Source organism: Neltuma alba, unplaced genomic scaffold (genome assembly GCF_004799145.2).
Source record: "Neltuma alba isolate B1F8T4 unplaced genomic scaffold, ASM479914v2 tig00010134_pilon, whole genome shotgun sequence".
NCBI lineage: Eukaryota > Viridiplantae > Streptophyta > Magnoliopsida > Fabales > Fabaceae > Neltuma > Neltuma alba.
The window spans coordinates 313,232-338,987 of record NW_021635082.1 but is presented as its reverse complement, the minus strand read 5'-3'; the positions used below and the strand labels follow the sequence as shown (position 1 = coordinate 338,987).

At 31.1% G+C, this 25,756-nt stretch overlaps 1 protein-coding gene across 1 annotated transcript; it reads right to left on the bottom strand.

Annotated features, from left to right (window-relative positions):
* Positions 1-24,373: 24,373 nt before the first annotated feature.
* LOC114754375 (uncharacterized) lies at positions 24,374-25,756 on the bottom strand. The gene is made up of 6 exons (XM_028943142.1): positions 25,684-25,756; positions 25,443-25,510; positions 24,932-25,006; positions 24,767-24,851; positions 24,455-24,577; positions 24,374-24,387 (listed from the first exon to the last, which is right to left on the bottom strand). The coding sequence occupies exons 2-6, from the start codon at positions 25,488-25,490 to the stop codon at positions 24,374-24,376; spliced, it is 345 nt and encodes a 114-aa protein (XP_028798975.1). The 5' UTR covers positions 25,491-25,510; positions 25,684-25,756.

The following is a 25,756-nucleotide window of genomic DNA, read 5'->3' as shown; positions in this document are numbered from 1 at the left end:
TTGTAAATAACATTTAATATATTAAGCAATACTTATATCAAAATTCTAATATACTTTAGAACGTGAAGTATTGTTAAAAAGAATGCTGAAAGAATGTTCAACCACAACTTACACTATATCCCTTTTTAAATGAAATATTTAGTCAAACAAATAAGCTCATTAGACATGAGATCTCGTTTTCATTTGTTTTTATTTTTATGACTACAAAGCTCTGAGGATTTAAATTTTGATATATATAAATTATATATGTCAAAATTTAAATTCTCAAAACTTTTTTCATTGAATTGTCCATTTTATCTTTTCAAATTTCACATTTACATGCGAAAGAGACAAGAAGAAAAGGATTTAGGGTAGTATGGGGATATTAAAAATAAATATGGAGATAATAGTTATAACATGACAAAATATTACCCTTTTCCTCTAAATCCTCCCAATTTTGGAGGGGAAGTTGAGGAGGGGAGGGGAGGGAAAAATTTTCCCTCCCTTCTTAAAATTTGTATGTTGCCAAACAAGAGGAAATGATTAAAATCCTTCTTCCTCCCTCCCCTCCAAATTTCTCATACCAAACACACTCTAAAGGATGCAGGATACATCATGAGGGGAAGTCTAAAGCCTAAAATACATAATAGAAGGTTGAAAAAAAAATTTATTGGGAAATTTAATGAGCTCATATATTTTTCGCCTATTTTATATCTGGTCTGTATAAGCTTAGTCATTAGTGTCTTATATTTTAAAAAACTGATAGAAGAAAATTGAGTATTATGAAAGGTTTCGCTGCGTCTTCCAAAAATTGTGCTGCTTGTTTAAAACCATCGCTTTATTTCAATTGTTTTAAGATAAAAGCCGTTCCTAAATTATTAGTATATGAAATTAAATTTCGTAGGAAAATTACTTAAATACGCTTACGTTGAAATTTGAAAAACGAAATCACAACTAACAAATTACAACCCTTATTCTATGAAATGACAATAATATTTTTTTTTTTGGCCAACGGCAATAATATTAAAATCAGGGATAACTAGTTTCTCAAATTCAGCTTTGCATGTTATAAGTGTTAGCATGTTGCTAAATATGAATGACAACGTTTTGTCCAGCAAATCACAATACTTTCACTTTGTCATGTGATGTGGATATCTCGTATACCTAGTGCTCATCACAAATATTATTACCTCTAATTATAAATATAAGAGCTAGTTTATAATGTAAATTACACTACAAACTGACTCTTTATTTAAAACTGAAAGTAGCATGTTGAAAGACTATAATTAAATTAACCTTTTAATTTGCTCATGATTAATGCTAATAATCCGTTTAAATATCATAATTATCTTCGTCAACAATTCTACTTATAAGTTGGGACACATGTTTCATCTTATCCTTCCTCGTATTGAGCCACTTCAAAAGACATTTTTTATCCTATTTATAGGGTATTAAAAAAGAATTTTTATGTAGAGTATAATTTTATCTTTTATTTATTATTATGTTGACTATGTTTCCATGAAATATAATGCATATTAAATAGTTGAAAGTTATTGAATTTTAAATGAGAGTTAGTAAAATTTAAGGTTTTTCTTGGTCAGCGTAAAATATATTAGAAATGACTTATAAATAGGGACAGAAAAGTATGTAGGTAAACCTTAATATGTAATTGGCTAATTACTTTTCTTTTAATTTAATATACTACCTCCAGTACTCAATATAAAAACTAGTTGACTAATTTGAGTAGATTAAGAAAATTAGTTAAGTTAATTATTTATAATAAATATGTATTGTCTTTTCTAAAATATCCTTACTAACCAAGTATAGCAGTTGGAACTATTGTTATTACAAGGATTATCTTAAAAATAAGTGGACAAATATGAAAGATAAAGTGAATTAGAATCTTATATTTAGGACCAAAATAAAAATCAAACAAACTGTTATATTAAAGATCGAATGCAGTATTCTCTTTTTATCAAAAAAAAAAAAAAGAGAGTAAGGAGAACATGCAAGAGAGAGTAGGAAGGTAATAAACAGCACTATTGAACGGAAAATTGCTGAAAAATGTGAGTTTAAAGAGTAAGGATATTTTTGCACCTTTGATCAACCTCCTCCTTTTTTCAAGAGAGAAGGTGGATGATGATTGAGATCTTTTGTTTCAAGTTTGTTTTGATTTATTAGCATTCAGTTACATTCAAGTATTATATGTGTATAAACTTTTCAAGTATTAGGGCAATAAAATTTTCAAACATGCATTTTTCAGCAGTTTTTCCTGATTTGAATGTATTATTACCTTTCTTTTCGGCCTTTTTTTTTTCCTGAAAGATGGGCGAAGATATGAATGGAAGCAAAAAAAAATTCACTAGAACGCACGAACAGCAAACCCGAAACAAGTCCTGCGTAAATGAACATTTTCAGGATGAAATTTATAGTTTTAAACTATTAAAATTATCAATAATAGTTAATGAGTACAATGAGGAGAGTGGGCAACAAAAGATTTAATTTAATGGAAGAATTAAGGAAATGTTAATATCACAAACATAATCAAAAATATTTTAGTAATTTCATTTTTTTAATTTATTGTAAACTGAATAATGGATGAAAAAGAAGAACAAACAAAAATCGAGAGCGAAAAGAAGTATCAGTTTTTTAAAAAAAGTAAAATTATATTAGTACCTATTTTAAATGGTTTAAAATCTAATAAATAATAATCCGAACTGGAAAAATAACTAAATAGAAGTTTTGATCTGAATATTATAACAGATAAAGCATATGAAAGACTAAACACGGAAGGAAATGCAAATTAGAATACCAATATTCATACAAGAGGGAAAGAAAGACAGTAAGAATTATAAATTTTTTACTTCGTTTTTTTTTCTTTTCTAAGACACTTCAACGTTCTTCCGTATTTTTGCTGAACCGGCTATACATTCGAGGAGACAAGAACAATAAAAATTAATCCAAGTTAAGGAAAAACGCTTTCCTTGATCAAGAGACTCGTAGATAGTTTGTGAGATTAAGGAAGATCCTGAACTTTAGGTAAGTTTGTTTAATCACTAACTTAATTCATTTTGATTTAATTTACTTCACTGATCCAGTTCATTTTGTTTTATTTAATTTATAGAAAGAAGACAAATAGAAAAACTAGTACTCACGATAAACAAAATCTGATTATATTATTCTTACCTTGTCCTTTTTTTTTTTTTGAGACAGAATTCAGAGAAATGTAGAGCACACAAACAGCCAAGCAGTAACAGATCAAACAAGCCCTGTGACTGTGAATTTGAAATTTAAAAAAAATTGTTAATTTCTACAACTCCATTATATACAGCAGAAATAACTAGAGCGAATGGGAAAGAGTAAACAAAATATGTACAAATAGACAACGATTTTAACAGTATAGTTATAATCAGAACGTGTTCATACTTTTTTTTGTTTTTTGTCTTGCCTTCTTTCTCCAGCCACTTCAACGTTGCTTAACAGAGAAATTTGCTTTTGTTTTTATAGCGACAGAGAACAGAGACGAGAGCAACGGGGGGCACAGAAAACCGAGAAGCAGAAGTAGAAATTTTAACGAGACAAGAATAATTGAGAGTGCCATAATAAATAAATAATTGAGATTCTTTTACTAAAACCCCCAGAAACTGTATTTTTTTATTATTATTAAAGATTCATATTTTACCGACTATCTCGTCATCCTAAATATATTTAGGACAGGAGATAGTATTAAATTTATTATAAATTTTAATATTCATGATAAATTGTAAAATACCATATGATATTTAATTTTAACTTTTTATACTAGCCTTCTTAATTAATATTTTCGGGCATCACAGAAAAATCTTCTTTAAACTATAATTTCTCAATAATTCGATATGATGAGGTCAAGATTCAAAGTCCGCAAAGACCCCCACCTCAAGGCCCAAAAAAAAGAACCCCCTTTTGGTTCAATAATTTCAAAGGTGCAGTACTACAAAAGTTAAAGTGCTTTGAATGATACAGGGCCCCCATGTGGGCGCAGTGCTACAAAAGTTTAAGTGCTTTGAAATGATGACAGGGTCCTCACGTGATGCAAGGGAATATTTAAAATGTTTGCTATTCATATGAATGGCCCTCACCTAGCTCGGTTTTTTAAAGGAAAAATTATAATTAAGTCAAAAAAAATTATTAGTCTTAATAACAATTGACTTTCTGATAATTATTTTCTAGTTTTAAACAATTAACACTATTAATAATATTTATTAATGACATAAGGAGAGTGAGCAACGAAAGATCAAATTTAATGAAAGAATGATGGAAATGTTAATATTACAAACATAATCAAAAGTATTTTAGCAATTTCAATTTTTTTTAATTTATTGTGAACCGAATGATGGAGGAAAAAGGAGAAAAACAAACAAAAATCTGAGCTAGTCCTTCTTATTTACAAAAAAAAAACTCTAAAACAATAAAATTATAATTTTTTAAAGATATTCAGTACGAATGATTTAAAATCTAATAAATAGTAATATGAACTGGAAAAATAACTAAACAAAAGTTTTGATCTAAACATTATGGCAGATAAAGCATATGAAAGACTAAACATGGGAGGGAATGCAAATAACAATACATAACAATATTCACATAAGAGGGAAAGAAACACAGTAAGCAAGAATTAGAAGTTTTTACCTTTTTTTTTTTTTTCCCAAAGAGGCTTCAACGTTCTTTGTCGGAGACTCTCCTTTTCAGTTTTTATATTTTTCTCGTAGAACTAAAATGAGAGGAACTCGGAGACTCTTTTTGTTGGAGACTCTCCTTCGTCGGAGTTGTGAGGAAGAAGCAGAATGCAAAGTTTGAGTAATGAAAGGCTAACAGATAGAATGACTTTGTTTTAAAGAGATAAAATGATTTTCCTTTTTTTTTTTTCTTTTTAAAAAATCAAGTTAACTTCAAAGTCTTCGTTAGTCCCACGTGGAATTAGATATCTCAGTAATTACTCATTAATCTTATTTATGAGATACTTTTAAATTTTAAATTTAATTAATTATATCTTAAAATTTAATATTTTTTTAACTTTAACTCATTTAATATGCGCTCTATTTTTCAGTAACATTTGCCCTTTGAATAATAAACAAAATAATTAATTTTATATGAAAAATTTAATAACTTGACTTATAATAAATAGGAGCAAAAAAAAAAAAACACATTACCTCTATGCTTTATCTTATAAATAGTTTCAGAATTTAAAAAAAAATACTCCTTTAATCCTATTTATAAGATAAAATTTTTTTATTCTATTTATAAATTATTTATTAAATTTTTTATATGAATATATAATTTTATTTTTTATTTATTATTATATAGTGTAGACTTTGTTCTTATGGAATAATATATATTAAAAGAAAAATATCAAAAAAAATATCATTAAAATTTAAAAAAAAAATTGGGAATTCTCCTTGTCTTAAATAACGAGAAAGTTAAAAAGCTGATATGTCTCAATCCTTTCCTACAGCGAAATAGACGCCTGCAACGGAACTGAGAATGGATAGGTTCAAAGCAGCGTGAGGGCAAATTTTTTTTCCCTTTTTGTTTTTTCAATTTAAATAGCGGGCGTCAGCAATTTGATACTTCCTCCTGTTTATTTTATAAGAACATATTAACTAAATTATACGGTTTAAAAAACAATTAAAATCAATTAAGAGCAAAATTGATAAAAACACATTTAATATTTAGATCATTCTTAGTAGGATCTTGTAAGAAAGACTGAACAATTTAAATTTTAGTACCTTATATGAAACCAAACCTGAGACCTCTCAAGGAGCTTTTATGCATTAGGGTACAAGGCATACTACCAATACTCTTACTCAGTTTGCCCTAACTTAAACTCCTTCTGATTTTTTTATTTATTTATAAGCTTCGACTTTTTTTTCAAAATGTGTTTCGTCTTTTTTATAAGTTATATTCTGAAAGTATCTAACATTTTATACATTTTACCCCTAATCAAATTATAAGTCTCTCTCGTATCTTTTCTTTGGACATCTTATCTCATATTTTTTTTCACCCATTCTCTCTTCCATCCACACTCTTCATAAATAAGAGTGTTTTAAGTCAAGGATATCAAAACCAAATCATAGTTTAAAAAAAAAGTCATCTAAATAAGTATAAATTATCCGAAATTATAGTTTGGTCCAAAACCATGGTTTCCGATGAAGCATTTTTTTTTTTGGTTTTTTGGCTGAAATTTGACTCTGCAGAGAAGTGCCAACGATACATGACAAAAAGAGTCCTCAATTATTTCATGCCCTTTTCTCACTCATCATTCGGCCTTCCGTCATTCACTCTAAAGTCTCCTTGCCATTCCTTCTTTTACTGTAGATCTAAAGTAAAACTATTTTTACTGTTTTTCAAAATCATATTTTAAAAAATAATTATTTTTCTATAAACATATTTAATCTTATAATTTATAAATATATATACACATATTAATTATTTATTAATTATCTTATCTTATATATTATTAATTATGTTAGTAAAAATTATTTTATTAATAATTTTATTTCTTCAAATTAAAATATATTATAAAATCTACCATTTATATAATTATCATATTAACTTATATCCTTTTTAGTAATTTGTACCATGTAAAAAGTGCTACTGATAACAACTATCAAAATACTCTCACTTTATCAGAATCACTTTTTTACAGAATCTATTCTCTCCATAATCTATTCTCCAGAGACTATTTTCCAAACTATGGTTTGGTTTCATCCAAACACTTTTTTAGTGTTTAGGAAAACAAAATATAGGAGAGTGAGGAGACATAACAAAAATACAATATTAAAGACAATTTTATTATTTTTTGGGAGTAAAATAACAAACTTTTATTATTTTAATATGCTTTAATGACTAAACTTTTTTTTTTTTTAGTATGCTAGAGCTGGATTTAAGACCTACGACGGGTGATTGGAAAGCAATTTGGAAAAGCAGGATCCCTGAACATTGCAAAGCTTTTGCTTGGTCACTACATAATGAACTTCCAGCAGTCAGCGGCATGCGGAGGCGTCCTGAAGGAAAATGGCAACATTTTAGTTGAAGGGTTCCAGTTTAGGTTGGAGGAGGGAGACCACCTGACAGCAGAACTTCGCTGAAGCGAAGCACATGCTTGGCGAGTTGAAGTACAAGCTGTTGACAGACTAGGAAACACTACCGCAGACATAGTTGCGAAGAAATTGCCCTCAGCGACCCTTTCGGACTACAGATCCTCCACCCTGATTCCCTACAGCAACTTCTTCTTTTTGGAATGTTTGACTAGATTTACTCTTTAGCTTCTGATTCCCAGTGTATTAAAAAAAAAAAAAAAGGAGTAGCATAAATGTCATTGCGGCAAATAGTCTTTCTTTTCGTAATGACATTAAATGTGGCCCCATTGGAAAGGAAGACTTTTAGTGGCCAGGCCCCGTGAAAGTGTCCTGTGGAATGGATTTTCAACGTGTTTGTTGAAAATATTGCTTGTTTAGAGTAATTTATAGGGTAAAATACCAACCATTTTTTTTATTTTAGTTTAATTACATAAACATTTCATCTATATTTTGAAAATGTATATAATTTTTTTAAAAATTAAAACGTATATTACACAAACCTTTATCTAATATTTAAGATTTTATTTTTATCCATCTAAACTATTAGTTAACTGTTAAGTTTGACTTTAAAATTATTTAGACATTTGTATTTCTAAAAAATATTTTTATAAAATCAAAAAATAATTCTAATACGTATATTTTTAAAATTCTTAATATGTTATAAAATTTATTAATTTTGATTTAAATCATAAAATTTCATAATTTAAATTTTTTATCACATTCATTAGAAATTATTTACTTTGATTTCTTTTAAATTGTACAAACGTATTTCAAATGGATAGTTTTTGTTTATCATAAAGTTTAAATGACATATGTTTGAAAGACTTTATAAGTTATTTACATTTATAATTCAAAAACTTTTAAACACATCTTTGTTATAGAAATTTACAAACATATTTAGTTAAGTATATATATATTTATTAAAAAAATTAGTTAAATTTTTAATTAAGCATTTTATATTTGCCTTAACATAATGAAATTCGTGTAACTATAAAAATATAATTTAGGAATTCACCTGTATGAAAAATAAACTAGTAAATAAGCTTTATTTTAATATAAATTTTAATTAAAAATAATATTTTTAGAATCTTTTAGAATATTCTTAACGGTATTAATTGATTATATTAAACTGTATATTTTTAAAATAGAAAGAAAGTCTGTGTAATTAATGCAAACTCGAAGGGTAGTCAAAGAGTATTTTACCCTAACTTATAAGTAGCTTTTCAATCGTAATTTATAAAATATGAGCTAAGTATGTGAGAGAAGTTTTGTTTTGTTTTTTTTTTGGCCAAAAGAGAAGTTTTGTTTCAGTTTACATAAAATATGTGTGCTTATAAATATTTATAAACATGATCCCAAACAGACATGTGACGATTTGAATTAATAAAAAACGTAATCGCAAACAGGCAAGGAGGTTTTGCGTCTTTTCTTGTCTAGTGATGGCTTATGCTATTGGTGGTTGTACCAATTTTTTTAAATTAATAAAACTGACTTTATTTTTGGACCAAAAAAAAAGATTTAGGAGACTTTTTTTGGGGATATGATGTAATGTTGCTACTGGACTACAAATGTGATCTTGTATATGTGGAATTTTATATTTTAAATTTTCTAAATACTGGTATATATTTCATTTATCCAATTTATTAGAATATTTAATAACAATACTTATTTGTAGATAATCTTTTCATTTGACAACCATCTCTTATTTTAGCTCATTCCATTTTACATACTGATTCACAAGAAATATTGCAGACATTTGGATGATTGATCACTTATTTGATTTTAGTGAAAAAGATATGAATATCATCAACATCATCCCATTTTGACTCCCCTAATTCTCCTCAATTTCAGTTATCCATGTCTTTATTTGATGATCTTGCATTATTTATGGTCGAATATGACGCTTTTATTATTAAGCAAGATAGTCCATCAAATGAAGCATTTTCCGCCTCTCAGCAATCAATTTCTTTAATTGAATCACCTTTGCTTGATTTAAATATGCCAACTTCACAGATTGAGATATTTGATTATGCTTAAGAAAAAGTGAATATACAATGATGATCACAACATATGTGGAGGAGAAGAAGATGTGATATTCATGTCAATTTAATCATTACTTATTATTAATTTTTTAAAACGTAATTATTACTTATTTTCATTAATCACTTTTTAATTAATATAGCATTAACTATTACTATTATTATGATATAATGATTAACGCTCATCCAACTATTTACTCTTAATTCATTATCCAAATGATAATCCAATCATTATTAAAATCATTGTAGGGGATCTCTGTGTAGTATAAGATTTTAAAGAGGTTGTTTAAGGGGTGATGAAGTTTAGAAGTTGTTTAAAATAAGATGAAGTTTAGTTATGCAAAAAAATGAAACTTATTGAAGATATTGTCCTTGGTTAGATGAATTTTAGAAGCTGTTCAAGCCTTGAACAAGTTTTACTATAGTATTTGAGGAAATAATTCCTACCATGTAGCATTTGGAGATTTTTTTTTATTACTGTTTATAGGTTATGAGTAAAAAAAAAAAAAACGATTACAATCGCTTCCTTCTTTCTGCTGTTTATAGTTTGCTTTATATTCTTTTGGCCTTACTAAGTCCCATGTGTTGCACCAAATCTAAAACATATTCTCTAATTCTCTTATTATAAAATCCAAATTTGTGAATTGATTTGTATAAGTATTCTCTTGATAAAGGCAATCTTATTTGAAGCATCATCATATGCTAAATATAAATATCTTTTCTAATATGGATCCATATATTCACTTGTAAATTGTAAATAATTGCTTGTACATAATTTTTAAGAAATTGTAAATTCTGAAAAAGTATTTGCAGATTGTAGGAACTTGTCCGTATGCCTATTTGCTTATCTCGTCCTTATGCTTATTATTCTTATAAATAATTATGTTGAAAGACTATGATTAAGTCAACTTCTTAACGTTGCTCATGGCCAGCGTTAATGATCTCTTTAAATCTCAGAATTATCTTTCTTTGAAAAAGCTGATCCACAAATCCAACGCATATATAAGCTGAAACACATGTTTCATCCCATCCCTACTTTATTGGATCACTTCGTCTCATCTCAGATTAAACACATAAAAGGCTGAAAAATGTTAAGAGCATATATTTTTTCCATGACCCCCCCAAAAACAATAAACAATTATGTTGAAGACTTTTGACTGAATTAAGTTTTTAATTGAGGCTTTTATTAGGGATAAAAAATTAAAATTTTCTATACCTAATGCTATTTTCTTTATTTTTTTAAACTCCAGTTCACAGTTCACCATTATGAATACCAGATTTTGTGGTATTTGAAGCAAAATTTAGTGTAGGTCTTCTTATGAGAGATGATTGAGTGACATGTTATTTTTGGGAGTTATGACATATTTCTCTTATGTATGGGTTCGGAAGGACCAATAACAACCTAATTCATTGTTGCACCATAATGTTGATAAATTTACTTCCAATTAGATATAATATTACTCAAAACTAACTCAATAATACATAGCCATATATATATTTATATAAATCATGAATAATATTTCATCTAGAGGTGCTACAAAAAATTGTGTTATCTTTTGTCCTTAATATAATAGCTAGATAACTAATTATAAAAGATTAAGAAAATTACTTAAGTTGATTAATTGTAACAAATATATGTTGACCAACCTAAACTATCCTTTTTAATTGTGTACATTAAAACTATCCTTTGGTAAGAACCCTTATAATCAATAGAGATATTTTAGATAAAACAATTATAAATTTAAGAGATAAAGTGGATTGGGATTTTATATTTAGGATCAAATTTAATTTCTAACTGAATAGTTTATAATATAAACATTACATAGTGATCTCACCATGCTCTGTTTTAAAGCAAGTGAAACAGAACTTTCTTTGCTGTTCCAAAAAAAAAAAAAACCTTATAATTAATAGAGATATTTAAGACAGAACATTATAAATTGGATTGAGTTTTATATTTAATGCCAAATTTAATCTCCAATTGAACAATTTATAATATAAACAATGCACATTGATCTCACCATGCTCTATTTTAAAGCAAGTGAAACAGAGCTTTTTTTGTTGTTTGAAGAAGAAGAATAATTCAATAACTTAATATTCAAAATTAAGCAATTAATATATATGTATCAGCCGTAGTTAAGTGATCCTAAAATAATTTAAGATATTTGCCTTATTCCGAGAATTGGGGGAAACTAAGTTCAATCATTCATGCCTCAAATATTTTTTAATATGATATGGAAACACGTGGAAATTGAGTTAAAATCAAGAATTTAACGCTCGCATCCAACCAGATGTTCCCAAACAATGGGCATGTGAGAGAGGAGTTAAAGAGGAGTCAGCTCTGTATCACTCACTTCATTAAACAATACTGTAGTCCATTTTTTTTAAGCTTTTGGCAATTAAGATTTTGAATATCTTCCATTGAAAATAAAAACTACTCCTACGATACTATTTATAAGCATTTATTAATAAATTTACATAAACTGAAAAAGTTAACTGAAAATAGTTATTTCTTGAAAAATATTAAAATTGTCCTCAATAAAAGTCATCAATTGGAAGAGTTTGTTTAATTAAAGGTTAAGGTGCACTTAGTACCCCTAACTATTTTCTCAGGTGCATTCAATATTTTGAAATTTTTTGTGATACAATTTCACTCTTAGAGTTATTAAATTGGCATAGTCTCATCCAAAACTAACTCTCAATTAATTTTGACTTGACTTGCTGAACCACCAAGAATTTGATCAAATAAATCTTAGGAGGCATATAACAAGCACGTGACTTGGCAATTTTCCGAAGTTTTAAAAAAAAAATTCTACTAGCGAGCAGCACGACTGGAAAAGAAGAGACGGCCAAAAAAAAATTAAGAAAAGAAAAGAAAAGGAAGAGGGACAAGGAGATATCCAGACTTCCTCAAGCAAATCTAATACAACAAGGATGAGGATCAGACCTGAGTCCATTGGAGATGACGAGCAGGTCCGATTAAGGGGAGACAAGATCATAATATTGTATGAGGAGGAAGGTTGCCAGAGCTACCAGATCTAAATCCCAAGACGCGAACCTAGGATCTGAAACAATCAATGGAAGGTCGGACTCAACTAGATCTAAGTGGCGCGTGCGCCTCTATCGATGCATAGAACGTCGCCGGACTCGGAGAACCCACTGATCGGAAAGTTCACTTTCAAATGCTTTGGTTTTGGATCCAGATAAGGAGAGAGCAGAAGAGACAAGAAAGCTTGGGGCTAAAGGTCTGGATCTGACAAAGCTTTCATTTTTTTTCCCCCGATCCCTCTTCTTTGATTGTGCGTGTCCTTGAAACTCACTAACCGGATCAAATCCATCCATGAAAAGAATGTCATTATTATCACCATTAGCATGATAATCCATGCGCCTCTCCTTATGAAGATGACTGGTTTGGACCCATTTTAGAATTAGCTAGTTGCTTCATGCCTTCTCTTCCTCCACCAAGTCACTTGCTTTAGCCTCCTGTAACTTAAATCTGTTCATTTTCAAAGATTGACGACAGTCTGAAGAATTCAATGCGATGTCCATGAGTTCTATATCCCCAGATGTTTCTGCCATATATTTGTTTTTTTATTTTTTATTTTCCAACTTTGAAAAATTGCCATGTCATGAACTTGTTATATGCCACCTAAGATTAATTTGGTCAAATTCTTGGTGATTCAGCAGGTTAACGGTCAAAATTAACTGAGAGTCATTTTTGGATGAGATTACATTAATATAATAACTTTAAGGGTGAAATTACAACTCAAATAAGTTCAGAACACGGGGTGCACATGAGAAAATAGTTGGGAAAATAGTTGGGGATGCTGAGAAAATTTTATAATTAACTGTGACATTATAGGTAAAAAAAGTGGTGGTCCAAAAAAAAAAGTTATATTACGAACCCTTTCAAGCATGGGAACTTGGAAAGAGAGATTTTATAATGAATTGAGTTTGACAAAAAAAGGTAAGAAAATTACTTTCACCAAAAAAAACATGGGAACCCTTTCAAGAAAATTTTATAATGAATTGACATTTTCACCAAAAAAAAAAAGGTAAGAAAATTAGTTTCACCAAAAATAATGGTCTTATGGGTGTAATATCAAGAATTAAAGATGTCATCCTCACATGACGTTGAGGTCACCATAATGCCTTTTTTTGTTTTGATGATTTGCCTCGCTTACTTGTATGATGCCATTTTCAATATCCTATCAAGAACAGGGGGAAGACATAGGTTTAGTACTTTTTGAGATGATAAGAACATGAGAACGGATTCAACGATTTATTTGAGTGCTTGGATCATTTGAGTGCTTCAATGAACGTTCTCGTGCAGCCCAGCAACATTGAGAGCTTGATCGGCCTCAGCAAAAGAAGGTAAAGCCATTACATTAGAAGATGATTTCTGACTTTGTTGCACCTAAATGAAGTGAACATATTATATGAAATCTACTCAGATTTAATCAGAAAAATATGAAGGAAACCTTATTAACATAAGACAGCAAAGAAACAATTACGTGCTAGAGAATGGCTACCACTAATACATGCTTGTATTGTATATATAATCATATTTGGGAAAGAGTAAAAGAATGTCATCAAAAAGAAATAGTAAAAGAATGTCATCAAAAAACAATGTGTCCATCAAACTTTTAATTACAATAAATCATCTCATCACAAAATAACTTCAAAAAAGAGTGTGTGTATTAGTCAGTTAATTCAAAAGGCAAATACAAAACAAAGACAACAGTGTGCATGTATTAATAACTTTTTTTTAAAATATTTTTTTTATTGAACGAAATTTCTTTTAATATTTCTTTGGGTGCTTCAACCAACATCCTAGTAATTGTTTTTATTGAAGGAAATTTCTTTTAGCATTTTTTTGGGTGCTCCAACCAACATTCTAGTAGATGTAAAGAGAATCACAATGTGATTAGATTAGCAATCACATGCCAGTTGATCTTTAACTAGGTTATAACTTTGTTATTTTTGGCATCTTTGAAATAACATTCTTGTGAAAACAGAGTCATAGCTTTATGGTTGTGGAGTCTTGTTGTGTTTTATGATTACAAACCAAAAATCATTGAAACATCTTATACTAAACATAAAAGAAATATCAATATCCTATTTAATGGACATGAGAATCCTTAATTGTCGGGTTTGATTGGGGAAAAAAGGAGTTTATTAATTTAGATGCATTCCTGATTTTGTGTGTGTGTGTATACTGGATCATACAGTTGTTGAGGTTTTATCTCACTTCGTTTCCAATAAATGTCCAGGGGACGCTTTAGGATTTGGCGAGGAGAAATCATGTTAAATAGACCCCGACATGGAGCATATGTTTGAATGGACATGTATATGTGTGTGTCTACATACATATACATATACATACATACATATATATATATATATATATATATATATATAATTTGTAGCTAGTCCTTTTGGAACCGTAATGTATACATGTAAATGTGTGTATGTCAAGTGTTTGTAAGTTTGAGATGTAAGCATGTAACTAAGAGGGAAGACCATTTTGGAGGCATGTATACCTTTTTTTTTTTTTTTAAATTTGGTACCTATGTGTTTTTTTTTGTAAAGTCTTTAATTTTACTCTAATAATATCGTTAACTCTTGCATAGAGACTAAAAATGTTAATAGAATGAAGTTACAAGAACTGATAATGATATTAAAAAAGTAAAATTAAATGATTTAATTAATAAAAAGCACGTGTCAAATTAAAATTAAAAAGAAAGTATAGATGTCTTCAATGTGGTTTTTCCTGACTAACATGTCTGGTTTACCATAGACATGGAATTATGACGAGAAGCGATCATGTTAAACTTTGTCCTCTGATATTTTATAATACGTTGTGAAGTGTAATGGCTTGCTGTGTTACTTAAGAAATATATTATTGTACACCCAAAAAAAAAAGAAAAAGAAAGATATTATTAACCATATACATTTTAGTTGTACTACCTCCGGTTCTAATTATAAGATTTCATTTGTAGAGTATAAAAAAGATCTTATAATTAGGACCGAAGGTAGTATATGAGATTATTTAAGGAAAAAAATAATTACTCCTCCAGTTCTTAATGATATAGGATCTAATTTGAGAGTTAATATTAGTTCTATATGTAAGATTTATTTAATATTTTTATCTTTTTTTGCAATCAACCTAATAATAATTAAGTAGGAGAGGGAAGGAGAGAATTAAGAAAGGTAATTAAGGTGTTTTAGGAAAAAAAAATATCATATTAACTAATTTAACTAATATCTTTAATCTATATTAAGGCCGGAGGAGTATAATTTATTTTAGGTTGCATGGAAGCCTAACGGGTGATAAGTTATTCTTAATATAGATGTCAGTTTTTTTATTTTTTATTTAACTGTTATGCTCAGCTGTCTTCGCTCAAGCCGCAAGAGGTCAATGAGAAGGCAGTGTCTGCATGGAAAAGAGGGAAGGTCATGAGGATCGGGTGTTGGGTGATTTCTTGTTTCTGAAAAAATTGTTGGAAAATCCTTATTTTAAGTTATTGCTTAAAGCTACATAAAATTTGTACAAAAACTTAGGCACAGTTTTTCTTCAGCTGTGTTTAACTTATATTCAATGAAGCACCTAGGTTCTTATATTTTGCAGTGGAGAATATTTTTAGCAATTTTTCATTTCTTTAATACCAATCTCAACAAGGTGACAGCACCATAAATAAAATAAGGTGCTGGGTATTAATACTTGGGGTGGTGGGTGTCACGGCAGTGATGAAGAAAACAAGGTGATGAGGCAAAGGAAGCAATGGAGGAATGGCATAAATATAGTTTAATGAAGGAGAGAGTTTGGTCTGATACACACAAAACGGATTAGGCTTGTGGGGGGATATGTGAAGATTTTTGCGAATGATTCAAGAAGATTGGTAGACTAGAATCTCGCACGCATGATAAGATAAAGGTAAATTATTGGGACTAAACAATTGATTTCTTTTTCCCTTTTGGCGAGATGACAATATCACAATTATGAAATCAAAATTTTTTTCTATTCCGCAACAAAAAAAATCCCTAATATTAAAGCAGCTCAAGAGTATGAAATCTTGTCTAAGCACAGGCTAAGCACTACGTGGTCACAAGTGCAGAGGATGTTGTCTGTCATTCTCTCCTTCAACTTTGTTCCTTGGGAATGCAATGCCTAGACACAGGTGCGGTATGGTTTTAGCTTTGGGGTTTGGGTACTCATTCTTATTCGTTTTTGTCATGCTGACAAGTTCTATTTAATTCTAAATATACTTGAAATTTTTCCATTTTTTTAAAAATTCGTTTTGGGCTAAGGATCAAAGATTTATTATGTTAACAAATAATACATAGTGCGATAAAGTGAAGATAAAGTGCTTGGGAGAGAAATGAGAGATATTTGTTCTGTCACAAAAAATTATTTGATTTTTTTTAAAATTTCATTCTTTTCTGATATTTTGAGAATAAAGTCCTCGTGGGAGAAATGAGAGCTTAAAATTAATGAAAAATACTCTTTTTTTAACACCCCTTTAATCATATTTATATGTAACTTTTATTGATACATATATTTTCTGTCTCTGTGTTATAAATAAAATCAAAAGAGTATAATTTTACTTTATCTTAGAGTTTAAATACTACCTCCGGTCCTTAATATAAGACCCATTTTAATTTTTATTTTAGTCCTAAATATAAGACCCCAATCCATTTTCTCTCTCATATTTATATTTTTTTTTTTCCAAAGTAGCCCTTCTAACAATAATAGTTCTAGTCAATACACTTGATTAACAAGGATATTTTAAGAAAGACAACACCTATTTAGGACAAATAACTAACTCATCTTATTTTCTTAATCTCCTTAAATTAGTCAACTGGCTCTTATAATTAGGACTGGAGGTAGTACTTAAATAACTTCCTAAGACATTAAAAAGAGATGTTTAGAACAAAATGCTATTATTGTCCACGAGATCACCAACCTCGTTCCCATTCACACTTACAATGTTGTTGTTGTTATTATTATTGCACTAAAAAAATATTTTTGGATGTCAGATGCATTTAAAAAAATATTTTAAACTGGTGGATGTACCACAATATTTTAGGATGATGGATGTAGTGGAGAAAATATTTGAAATGAATTCACCTTAACCCCGTTTTTTCCCCCTTGTGTTACCTTGTAATCTTTTTATCCTGTTTAATGATGTTGTCTTTTCTTCAATTTTTTTTTTCAAAAAACAATTTTCAACAAAATTACATTCTTACGTACGTTTCCTTCCTTTTCATTTCCTACCCGTAAAATACAATCTTGCCACCAAAGGGCCCTTGCGCTAATCATCTTGTCGTCTTCTTCGTTCTGTCTCCGTGTTATCTCTGTTCCTTGGCTATCATAGTTACTCCTTGTAGTATGTGCTCTTTTGCATTCTGCTAACACAATGCAGGGTGTAAAGGGTGCCTGGGTGGGGCAAACTTTTGCCCTTGCTAAGCGCAATGAGTCTGAAGTCAGAAAATCGAGGATTCGCCATTCGAAAGAGGAAAGGAAGGCAATGGTTGAAACCTTTATAAAGAAGTAATTATACTCTGCTCTCCATATGATTGAGTTTTTCGATTTCGAGATATTCATTTTCCGTACTTTCTTTAAAAAAATTTTATAAAAGAACTTGTCCATTTCTTCTTTTCTCAAAAGGAGTCTGTCTCCATGTCCGAATCTATTTTCGGTTTTTGCAAAAGAATCTTATTGAGGGGGTCACTAAAGTTAATTTTAGATATGTTGCTCATCAAATTCTGATATTGGTTGGTAATGGTGGGTCATTCCGTTTACATTTCTGGGATAATGTGTAGATGCCGGGAGTAAATCATGTCTGCAATGCATGGAATTGAGGGCATGTAACATACTCCCAGTTCTGGTGAGTTGGTGGGCGCGATTTACCTGTGTAAATGAATTTGAAGAGTTGTACACTTACATTAGCATTTTAAAAATATTCTTTGCAGTTTATTTAACGTTCCTGTCTAATGTTTTATTTTTGTAGTTTTCCTATATAGCTGTGCCTAAATTTTGTTTAAGTTAGGCAGTTTCCTCCTTAGCGTGTAATATAGTTCTTTGTACTGGTCATTAACTATATGACTTGCTTGAACTACCTATTGGATACTATAAATTCTGATGTATAATTGTAATAAAAGGGGAGAGTTAGTTAATGTGTTCTTAGGTCTATAAGTATTGGATAGTTTGTAATTAGGCTATGAGATCTTTCTCTTCAATCTTTCCCTTTCTAATTCTCCCTCTTTCTCTCTCCGGTTTCCCATCTTTCTCTTATATCAAATTCATTGGTATGATATTTGAAATCTGACTATTATTTGGCATCCTTATCTAACTAACTGTATCTGGATGGGGTAGATGGGACTCAGTACATTTTAATCTTAGTATCAATCTATTGTTAATATGATTGGTTTGTTTTGCATCTTTAATAAATACCTTTTTTAATACAGATGAATTGTATTTAGTTTATTTTCTGTTATTTGATATTATGCAACTTTTTGTTCTCTCTCTCTCTCTCTCTCTCTCTCTGTGGATTCTTATACTGGGAGGTTGAGTGCTTAGAAGATTCCCCAATTATTCTTGTCATTTAATTTACTCTCAATCAAAGCCCTTTTGCCAGTGTCATATTGAATGTAGTGCCTCTGTTTAGTTTCACTGACTGAAACCATTGCTTCAGGTACCAAGAGTCTAACAATGGAAGCTTCCCATCACTTAATCTTACCCATAAGGAAGTTGGTGGTTGTTTCTACACAGTGCGGGAGATTGTACGAGATATAATCCAAGAGAACAGAGAGTTGGGGCCTACAAAGTCCACTTTAGAGGAGCATCCCTCTCACCAGGTTTGGGAACAAGATCTATTAGGTTCAATTGCTGTAGATCCTAAAACTTGCTGCATCTCCAAATTAAAATCATGATCCTAGCAGTCTGCTGGATACGAGTGGCAAAATGTTTTTTGAGTAGCATACTATAGTTGAGGGTCAGTTGTCTGACAATGGGAATACACTCAATGGTAGCCATGTGGATGTAAGTAACAAGGAATTTAATGAAGCATATGGAAGTGGAAATGTAATTAGTGGTAACGAAGTTGATAAGACAAGCCAGGAATTGGTTGAAGCATGTAGCAATGGAAATCTTGTCCATGGTAGCCAGGTAGATGGAACAAACACGGAATCTGTTGAAGCAAGTAGTCCTGTGGATGACCTTGGAAATACATATGCCTCTGGCAATGAGGAGCGAGAAATAAATCTTGGACATACGTTGGTCAAAAGCACAATGCAGGAAGCCCTTGAGGAACGAATTGCCCATGACAATGAAATATGTGCTGACCCTCAAGTTGAAGTACCTCATCAAAGCAATATTTTGACTGCTGAAGTCATTGAGCAAAGTCAAACCATATCTGGTGCTAAGGTTAGTTTATCTATATTTTTAGAATGTTAAACTATGATCAATGAGATGCACTTAAATATTCTCTGGGTTCTATTTTTCATTTTAATCTTGTATTGTGGTGACTGAGGTGGAGTTTATGTTCTTTCTTAAATGCTTTATTTACTAGAAAGAATTATTTAATTCACTTTTGACTTTTGATTTAGGGATGCTTGGTGCTGTTGTCTGCATGATTCAGTACCTTAAGCTAGTAAGTTATGTTGACTGTTAAAGTTAAGCGTTCTGGTGCATCAGCACATTTGTATAGCATATCCCTGTGTTTTCATTGCATATTCTGCATATCTGATCATCCCAAAGATTTTCCTCCTTTCAGTATTCTTAGTACTCATTGAAACTGATGTGCAGCATGTGTTGTGTAACTGTAAAAGATACAAAAATATGAATAGTTATATATAGTTATGGCTGTAAGGAAGTTTAGGCGGTTATAGAAGTATGAGTTAGGTATGGTAAGTCATTAGTAAGTGCCTATATAAACAAGGCAGTCTGTAATCAATATCCTATGCTTAATCTGAAAGTTTTATTCAGTTGATGCACCTCTCTTTCATCTCCCTCTCTTCTCTCTCTTCTCTCTCTTCTCTTCTCTTGTTCTCTTTCCTCTCCCCCTCCCTCTTCTTCCTTATTTTTCTATATTTATGCAACAGTACTAAAATATGTCAAAAATTGTAACCACTTTCTGTTGTAAAAATAAATGATGTATAACTGTGTTAAAGATCCATGTACCCCACCTAGTGGGACAAGACTTTTTGTTGTGTTAAAGATCCATGTATTCACTTGTTTTTTTTCTTCCTATTGAGTTGAGGTTTGGGAATAGTTCTCTTATGAAATCTAACAGGCCCCTCACTTAAAAGTCTCTTGTGCTCTAAGCATGGGCATAGAAAAAAGGCCTACCACATGTAGTCCCAAAATTTAATTTAGTTAAAAGGAATGGCCAGGACTGAACTTCTGTTCAATTGGTCATAAAGGCTCTAATACCATGTCAACCGGCAAATCAATTAAAAGTATTCCACCCTCCCTTCTTGCATGAGGTTGCAAAACAAATGTTCTAATAGCTGACATAATTCTGTATGCAGCTAAGTTCCTGCTCCATGTTGGGGGTTGGGGGTTTGCATTAGATGTTGTGGGTCTAACCCTATGAGAGAAAATGTGAGGGGGTGGGGGGGTTTGAGAGTCAGAATAGAGATGCAAAAAACCCAGCGCTCTTCAGCATATAGGTATTGGACTGAGAAGAAAGTACAGAGGGGAGGATAGAGCTAAGGAGATGATGGTAGAGGAAAGGAGAGTCTAAATAAAGCCTGGCCCACTTTGTGTAGTTTTCAAGAAGAAAAATGTTAGATGCATTTCTTCGTCATTGAAGTCATTTTCCGCATTAAGATATGAGTGATGTTCGGCTGCAAGGTCGTGAGAAAATCCGTGTTTCTGAAATTGGTGTTAATGATGAACTTTTGCACTGGTACCAAGTCTTTTTAAACTTTGGATCCCTGTGATGAGGATTGAAATTTTTAGCTCCACATGGAGAGACGAGTCTTTGTTAGTTTCAGAAGTTTGGATATGGGTTATGCCAAGATTATTGTCTTCATGATGATAAGCTGATTCATGTTGTGATGACATTTTATTTTCACCCGAGACCAGTTAGACCTTCTGTTTACTATTTTGGACTTACATTAATTTCTGGGAATCTTCAAGTATCTGTAGAATGTAACTTTTCAGTTTGCGGCACAAGAAGCTAGTGTTCCTAGCATAGTGGGGAAATTATGCAAACCCAGGATTTCCACTTTTAATTGGAATTATCGATGTGTATTCTCCTCTCCCTCAGTCTCTTACCTCCTTGAGTTTTCATCCTCTTTTTGGATTTCAAATCTTTATGCTTTGAATTTTTTCATCCTTCTATTTGGACATATATCCCCTTGTTCTAGTAAACGTGTGGTGGTTAAGCTGGCATACTTACAATCAAAACAATGATATTTGTCACCAGCCGTTCTGAGAGCCACGCGGATTTTTTTTTTTGGAAGTTCACGTGGTAGAAATTCTCTGATAGATAAATTCATTGTCAGACAAAAATTCAAGATGGCTCTCGTGCCAAGACTCTCACTCGCACCTCTGCTAAGGAGTCAAATACTGAAGAAGAAACCCAGGAGAAGATGAATAAGCTTGGAGTTAATGGTCAGCTTGGTGGCAGCTCCCAGGAAGGCAACCCAACTTTAGAAAGAATCAATCTGTAAGTATATACTCTTCCGGTCCTAAATATAAAACCCATTTTGTAGTGTAAATTGCACTACAAAATGGGTCTTATATTTAGATCACATTACAAAATGGGTCTCATATTTAGGATCGGAAGAGTATCATGTATGCATCTCAAATGTACCGTGTTGATCTCAAATGCCATGTCACTTAGATGTGAGCTATTGCTGCTTAGGTTTCTTTTCCCTTAGCTAACTTAACTTCCATATGCTATTTCTGCAGAGGGTCATGGGATGGGACGCCTAAACATTCGATGAGACAAGAAACAAATCCAATTTTTGCTATTTTCAGAGCTTTTGTAGATGCCTTCGTGAAGTTTTGGTCAGAATAGAGCCTTTTTTTTTGGGGTATGTTCAAGAGATTGCACAATCTCATCCGAGAGTAGTCTCTGATTAAGTGATCTGTTGTTCTTATCATTTTCTTCCTTCCTTTCTTCTCTTGTTAATCATTCCCCCACGGAGTTGTCATCTTGTTTTCATGATTGGCCTGGTCTTGTATAATATTATGTATGTCGTTTCTATGCTTAACATCTTGATTTCTTAATCCTTGCGCTTGAATATTTCATAGATCAGAAACTAATAATTTTGTGCACGTAGGAAAAACCAATTAGGAGCTAATTTTACCCAAAACAGAATTATTATATAGTTTTGATTAGATATTAAGGTAAAACTAAATATGCTTTCGATTAAATGCAAAAATCATTACCCATCAAATTGAAATTTCAAACCATTGGCTTGCCAATGAAAAGTTGTAAATTATTTAGTTAACGTGGTGATTTCTTGATTAACAGAAAGTAATTAAAAACTATTTTTTTACTTAAAATTTGTTTAAAAAATTTTAAACTTTATTATGTTGCTTAATATCTATCAAAATATTTTAGGATAATAAAATAAATTGAAGACAAATCACGTGCAAACTGATTAACATACAGCTAAAGATGCTGACATAAAAAATACTAGTTATCTAACTAATCCTTAGGTTAAGAACAAAATTTAAATGATAATATTTTCAGAATAAATTTTAAATCTATAATAAATGTCTTTGATAATTCTAAAATAAATCAGTTTAAAATGTTATTGAAGTCAAAATTGCAAACAAAATTCATGAATAAGTTGGGTAATTTTTTGTCACTTGAGGATAGCTTGAATGATAAGTTGGATGAGGTTCAGTTAGAGGTCTGGAGTTAAAAATTCAAACATGCAATTAGAAAATGTGTAGAGCCAAAATTTAAACAATGAGATGCAGCATCCCTTTGACAATTATACATGACACTGATGTTAACATTTTATGTGTCAGTGTCGAGCAAAGTACTTAATTATGCCTTATCATATATGTAGTTGATGCACTATATTCAACTTAACTAGTAGCAAACGGGCGAAGATAAACACATCTAGAAACCAAACACAGATATATAAGATCTTAACAAGGAAAATAACCCTTAGGCACAACAAGTTTGTAATGTCATGCACGATCCCTGTGCAAAATAAAGGTACGGTAATACTACAATGTCCATGAGAGTATTACTTTTATTTTTTATTTGAAATAAAGGTATGACAATGACCCTAATTGAAACAGCAATAACAAAGTTTCACATGGCATCCATGTTAGAAGCCGAAAGGCCTGAATTTGGCAACAATAATTTCTGAACATTGATACTGTTGTTCTGAAATTCCCTGGCATTCTTCTAAGAGTTGAGAATAACGTGCTCTAATGTTTGCATGTTCTTGTTGTGCGACATTAAAATGGGATTGAGCTGCTTCCAACCCTTTATATGCTGCCTCTAATTCTGTATGTGTGGCCTCCAACTTTTTCTGAGTCATTTCTACCAATTTTGCAGCTTTCGCCTCCTGGTCTCGAATATTTGCAAGCTCTATCTTATTGGCTTGGAGCTTATTGCCTAAACCCTTCAAAGCTTGTTGCATGCGATGGAGTTCTGATGCATCACAGTTGGAAACCCTGTTCCTAACTGACTCAAGCCAATCCTTGTCAAATCCGAGAACAGAAGCATCCTTTAAATGCTTTGCCAACAATATCTTGTCCGCCTCAGTGATTGTGGAGGGGCTCCTAGTGGCCAGAATGTTCAAAATATTTAGTAGCAGCCTATAGGAATAGCATAACAACTCAGTGCTTCGATCCTCTGAAGAAAGATGAAGTTGTGGATGAGTCTGGAATGCTTCTGCTAGCATGAAAGGCTCAACACCCTCTAATTTCATCATATCAGCTATCTCTTTTATCCCATGAACACCTAAGACATTATTATTGGTATCATAAATAGAAGAAGCCATGTGTGATGAGCCACATTCAGTAAGTTGACCTACCAAAACCATCAAATCAGCAGGTGAGTTAAAATAAAAGCAAGGTCAGAGAATCAAAATACTCACATTCAATAAAAGGAATCAAGTCAAGTATAACACATGCAAACATGTAATGGCAAGGACACAAGACTTACTAGAAATTTGAATAGCACCCAAAGTTTCATGCAAACGGTGGTCAATGGTTCCAACATTCTCTTGGATCTTTCTTCCTGGATGAACCAATTAGAATATGACATCTTTCTAAAATTACAAAATGATAAAGTGGAAGGTAAATTAGTAAAATAAGACAACAAAAAAACTCACTATAAGAAGTCTCAGAGGGGGTTTGCTTAGGACTCATTAGAGCTTTTGATGGTATAGGACTTATTGTCTCATTAGCTTGCTGCTCACTTGAAATAATTGGCGCTGGTGGCACAAAGGGGTCACCTATACCAAGTCAATGAAGTATATAAATATATAGTTAGTAAATCACAGCGAGAAATATTTCATTTTAAGAAAGCCACAAAACCATGATCAAAAGTCTTGTGCTCTTTTCCTACTGGCAAAGAATTCACTGCCCAAGATAAATAACTAAAGGAGCTATAAATCTTGAAATTGTGGACACTATCATCTTACCTTTCTCTTCCTCTTCAAAAATTTTGGCAGTTGTACCTGGGCTTCTGGGGAGAATAGTGGGATTGGGACTCACAGGAATAGGTCCCTTGTACAATAAACCATTCATAATTGTTAATATAGGAATAACAAATATATTAAATTGTAAAATTGTTGGAAGAAGCAAACCTGTTTAGAAGTTAACGAACTTGGATGTGGGGTCTCTAATATTGAAGCACCATCTTCAGCTCTTACTCCAACAATCTGTATATCACCAAAGATATTTAAGTTGCTTTCTTCTGAGGCGATAAACCATCATAAATATAATCCTCAATGAACTTTTAAGTTGTTTTTTTTTGCTTAGATTGTATGTCAAATTTAGTTTCCTTGTGGACAGAATGAGAATGCATTTTAGCTGTGCATGAGAAAGTGGGATAACTCCACTTTATCTAGAATAAATTTTTATATCTTATGCCAACAGATGTTGATCTTAGTCGAAGAAACTAAGGTCTCTTAAATACAAAATCTTGAGTTTCAATCTATGTAAATGTGAAAAACGCTTTTATGATAGTTGCTCAGTACTTATCATAATAGGGCATGACAATACATGAATCTTATCTAATAGTAGTAGAACTAGCTGGATAGAAATATAAAGCAAAACCTATAATCTTTATGTATGAAGAAATAGCAATAGTATTACCTTCGAGGATTCTTCTTTGGAAATATCAACAAAAAGTGTTGCTGGCATTGCTCTTGTTGGTTGTGAATCTGTCAATTGATATATTGTTTGAATTTGGCCCAGAAAAAGACCATCGCATTAGAAAATGAAGATAATGAAATCAACTATGCAGAATGAGAAGTACTCACATGGATCACAGGAAAGAAGATTCAAGTTCACTTATGTTTTATATGTTCAACAATAGAGGAAATAGGTTAATAACCTTTAGAATGTGACGACTCTTGTTCCCTTTGTGCTGGGTTACTTATTTCAACATTCGAGATAGATTCACTTTG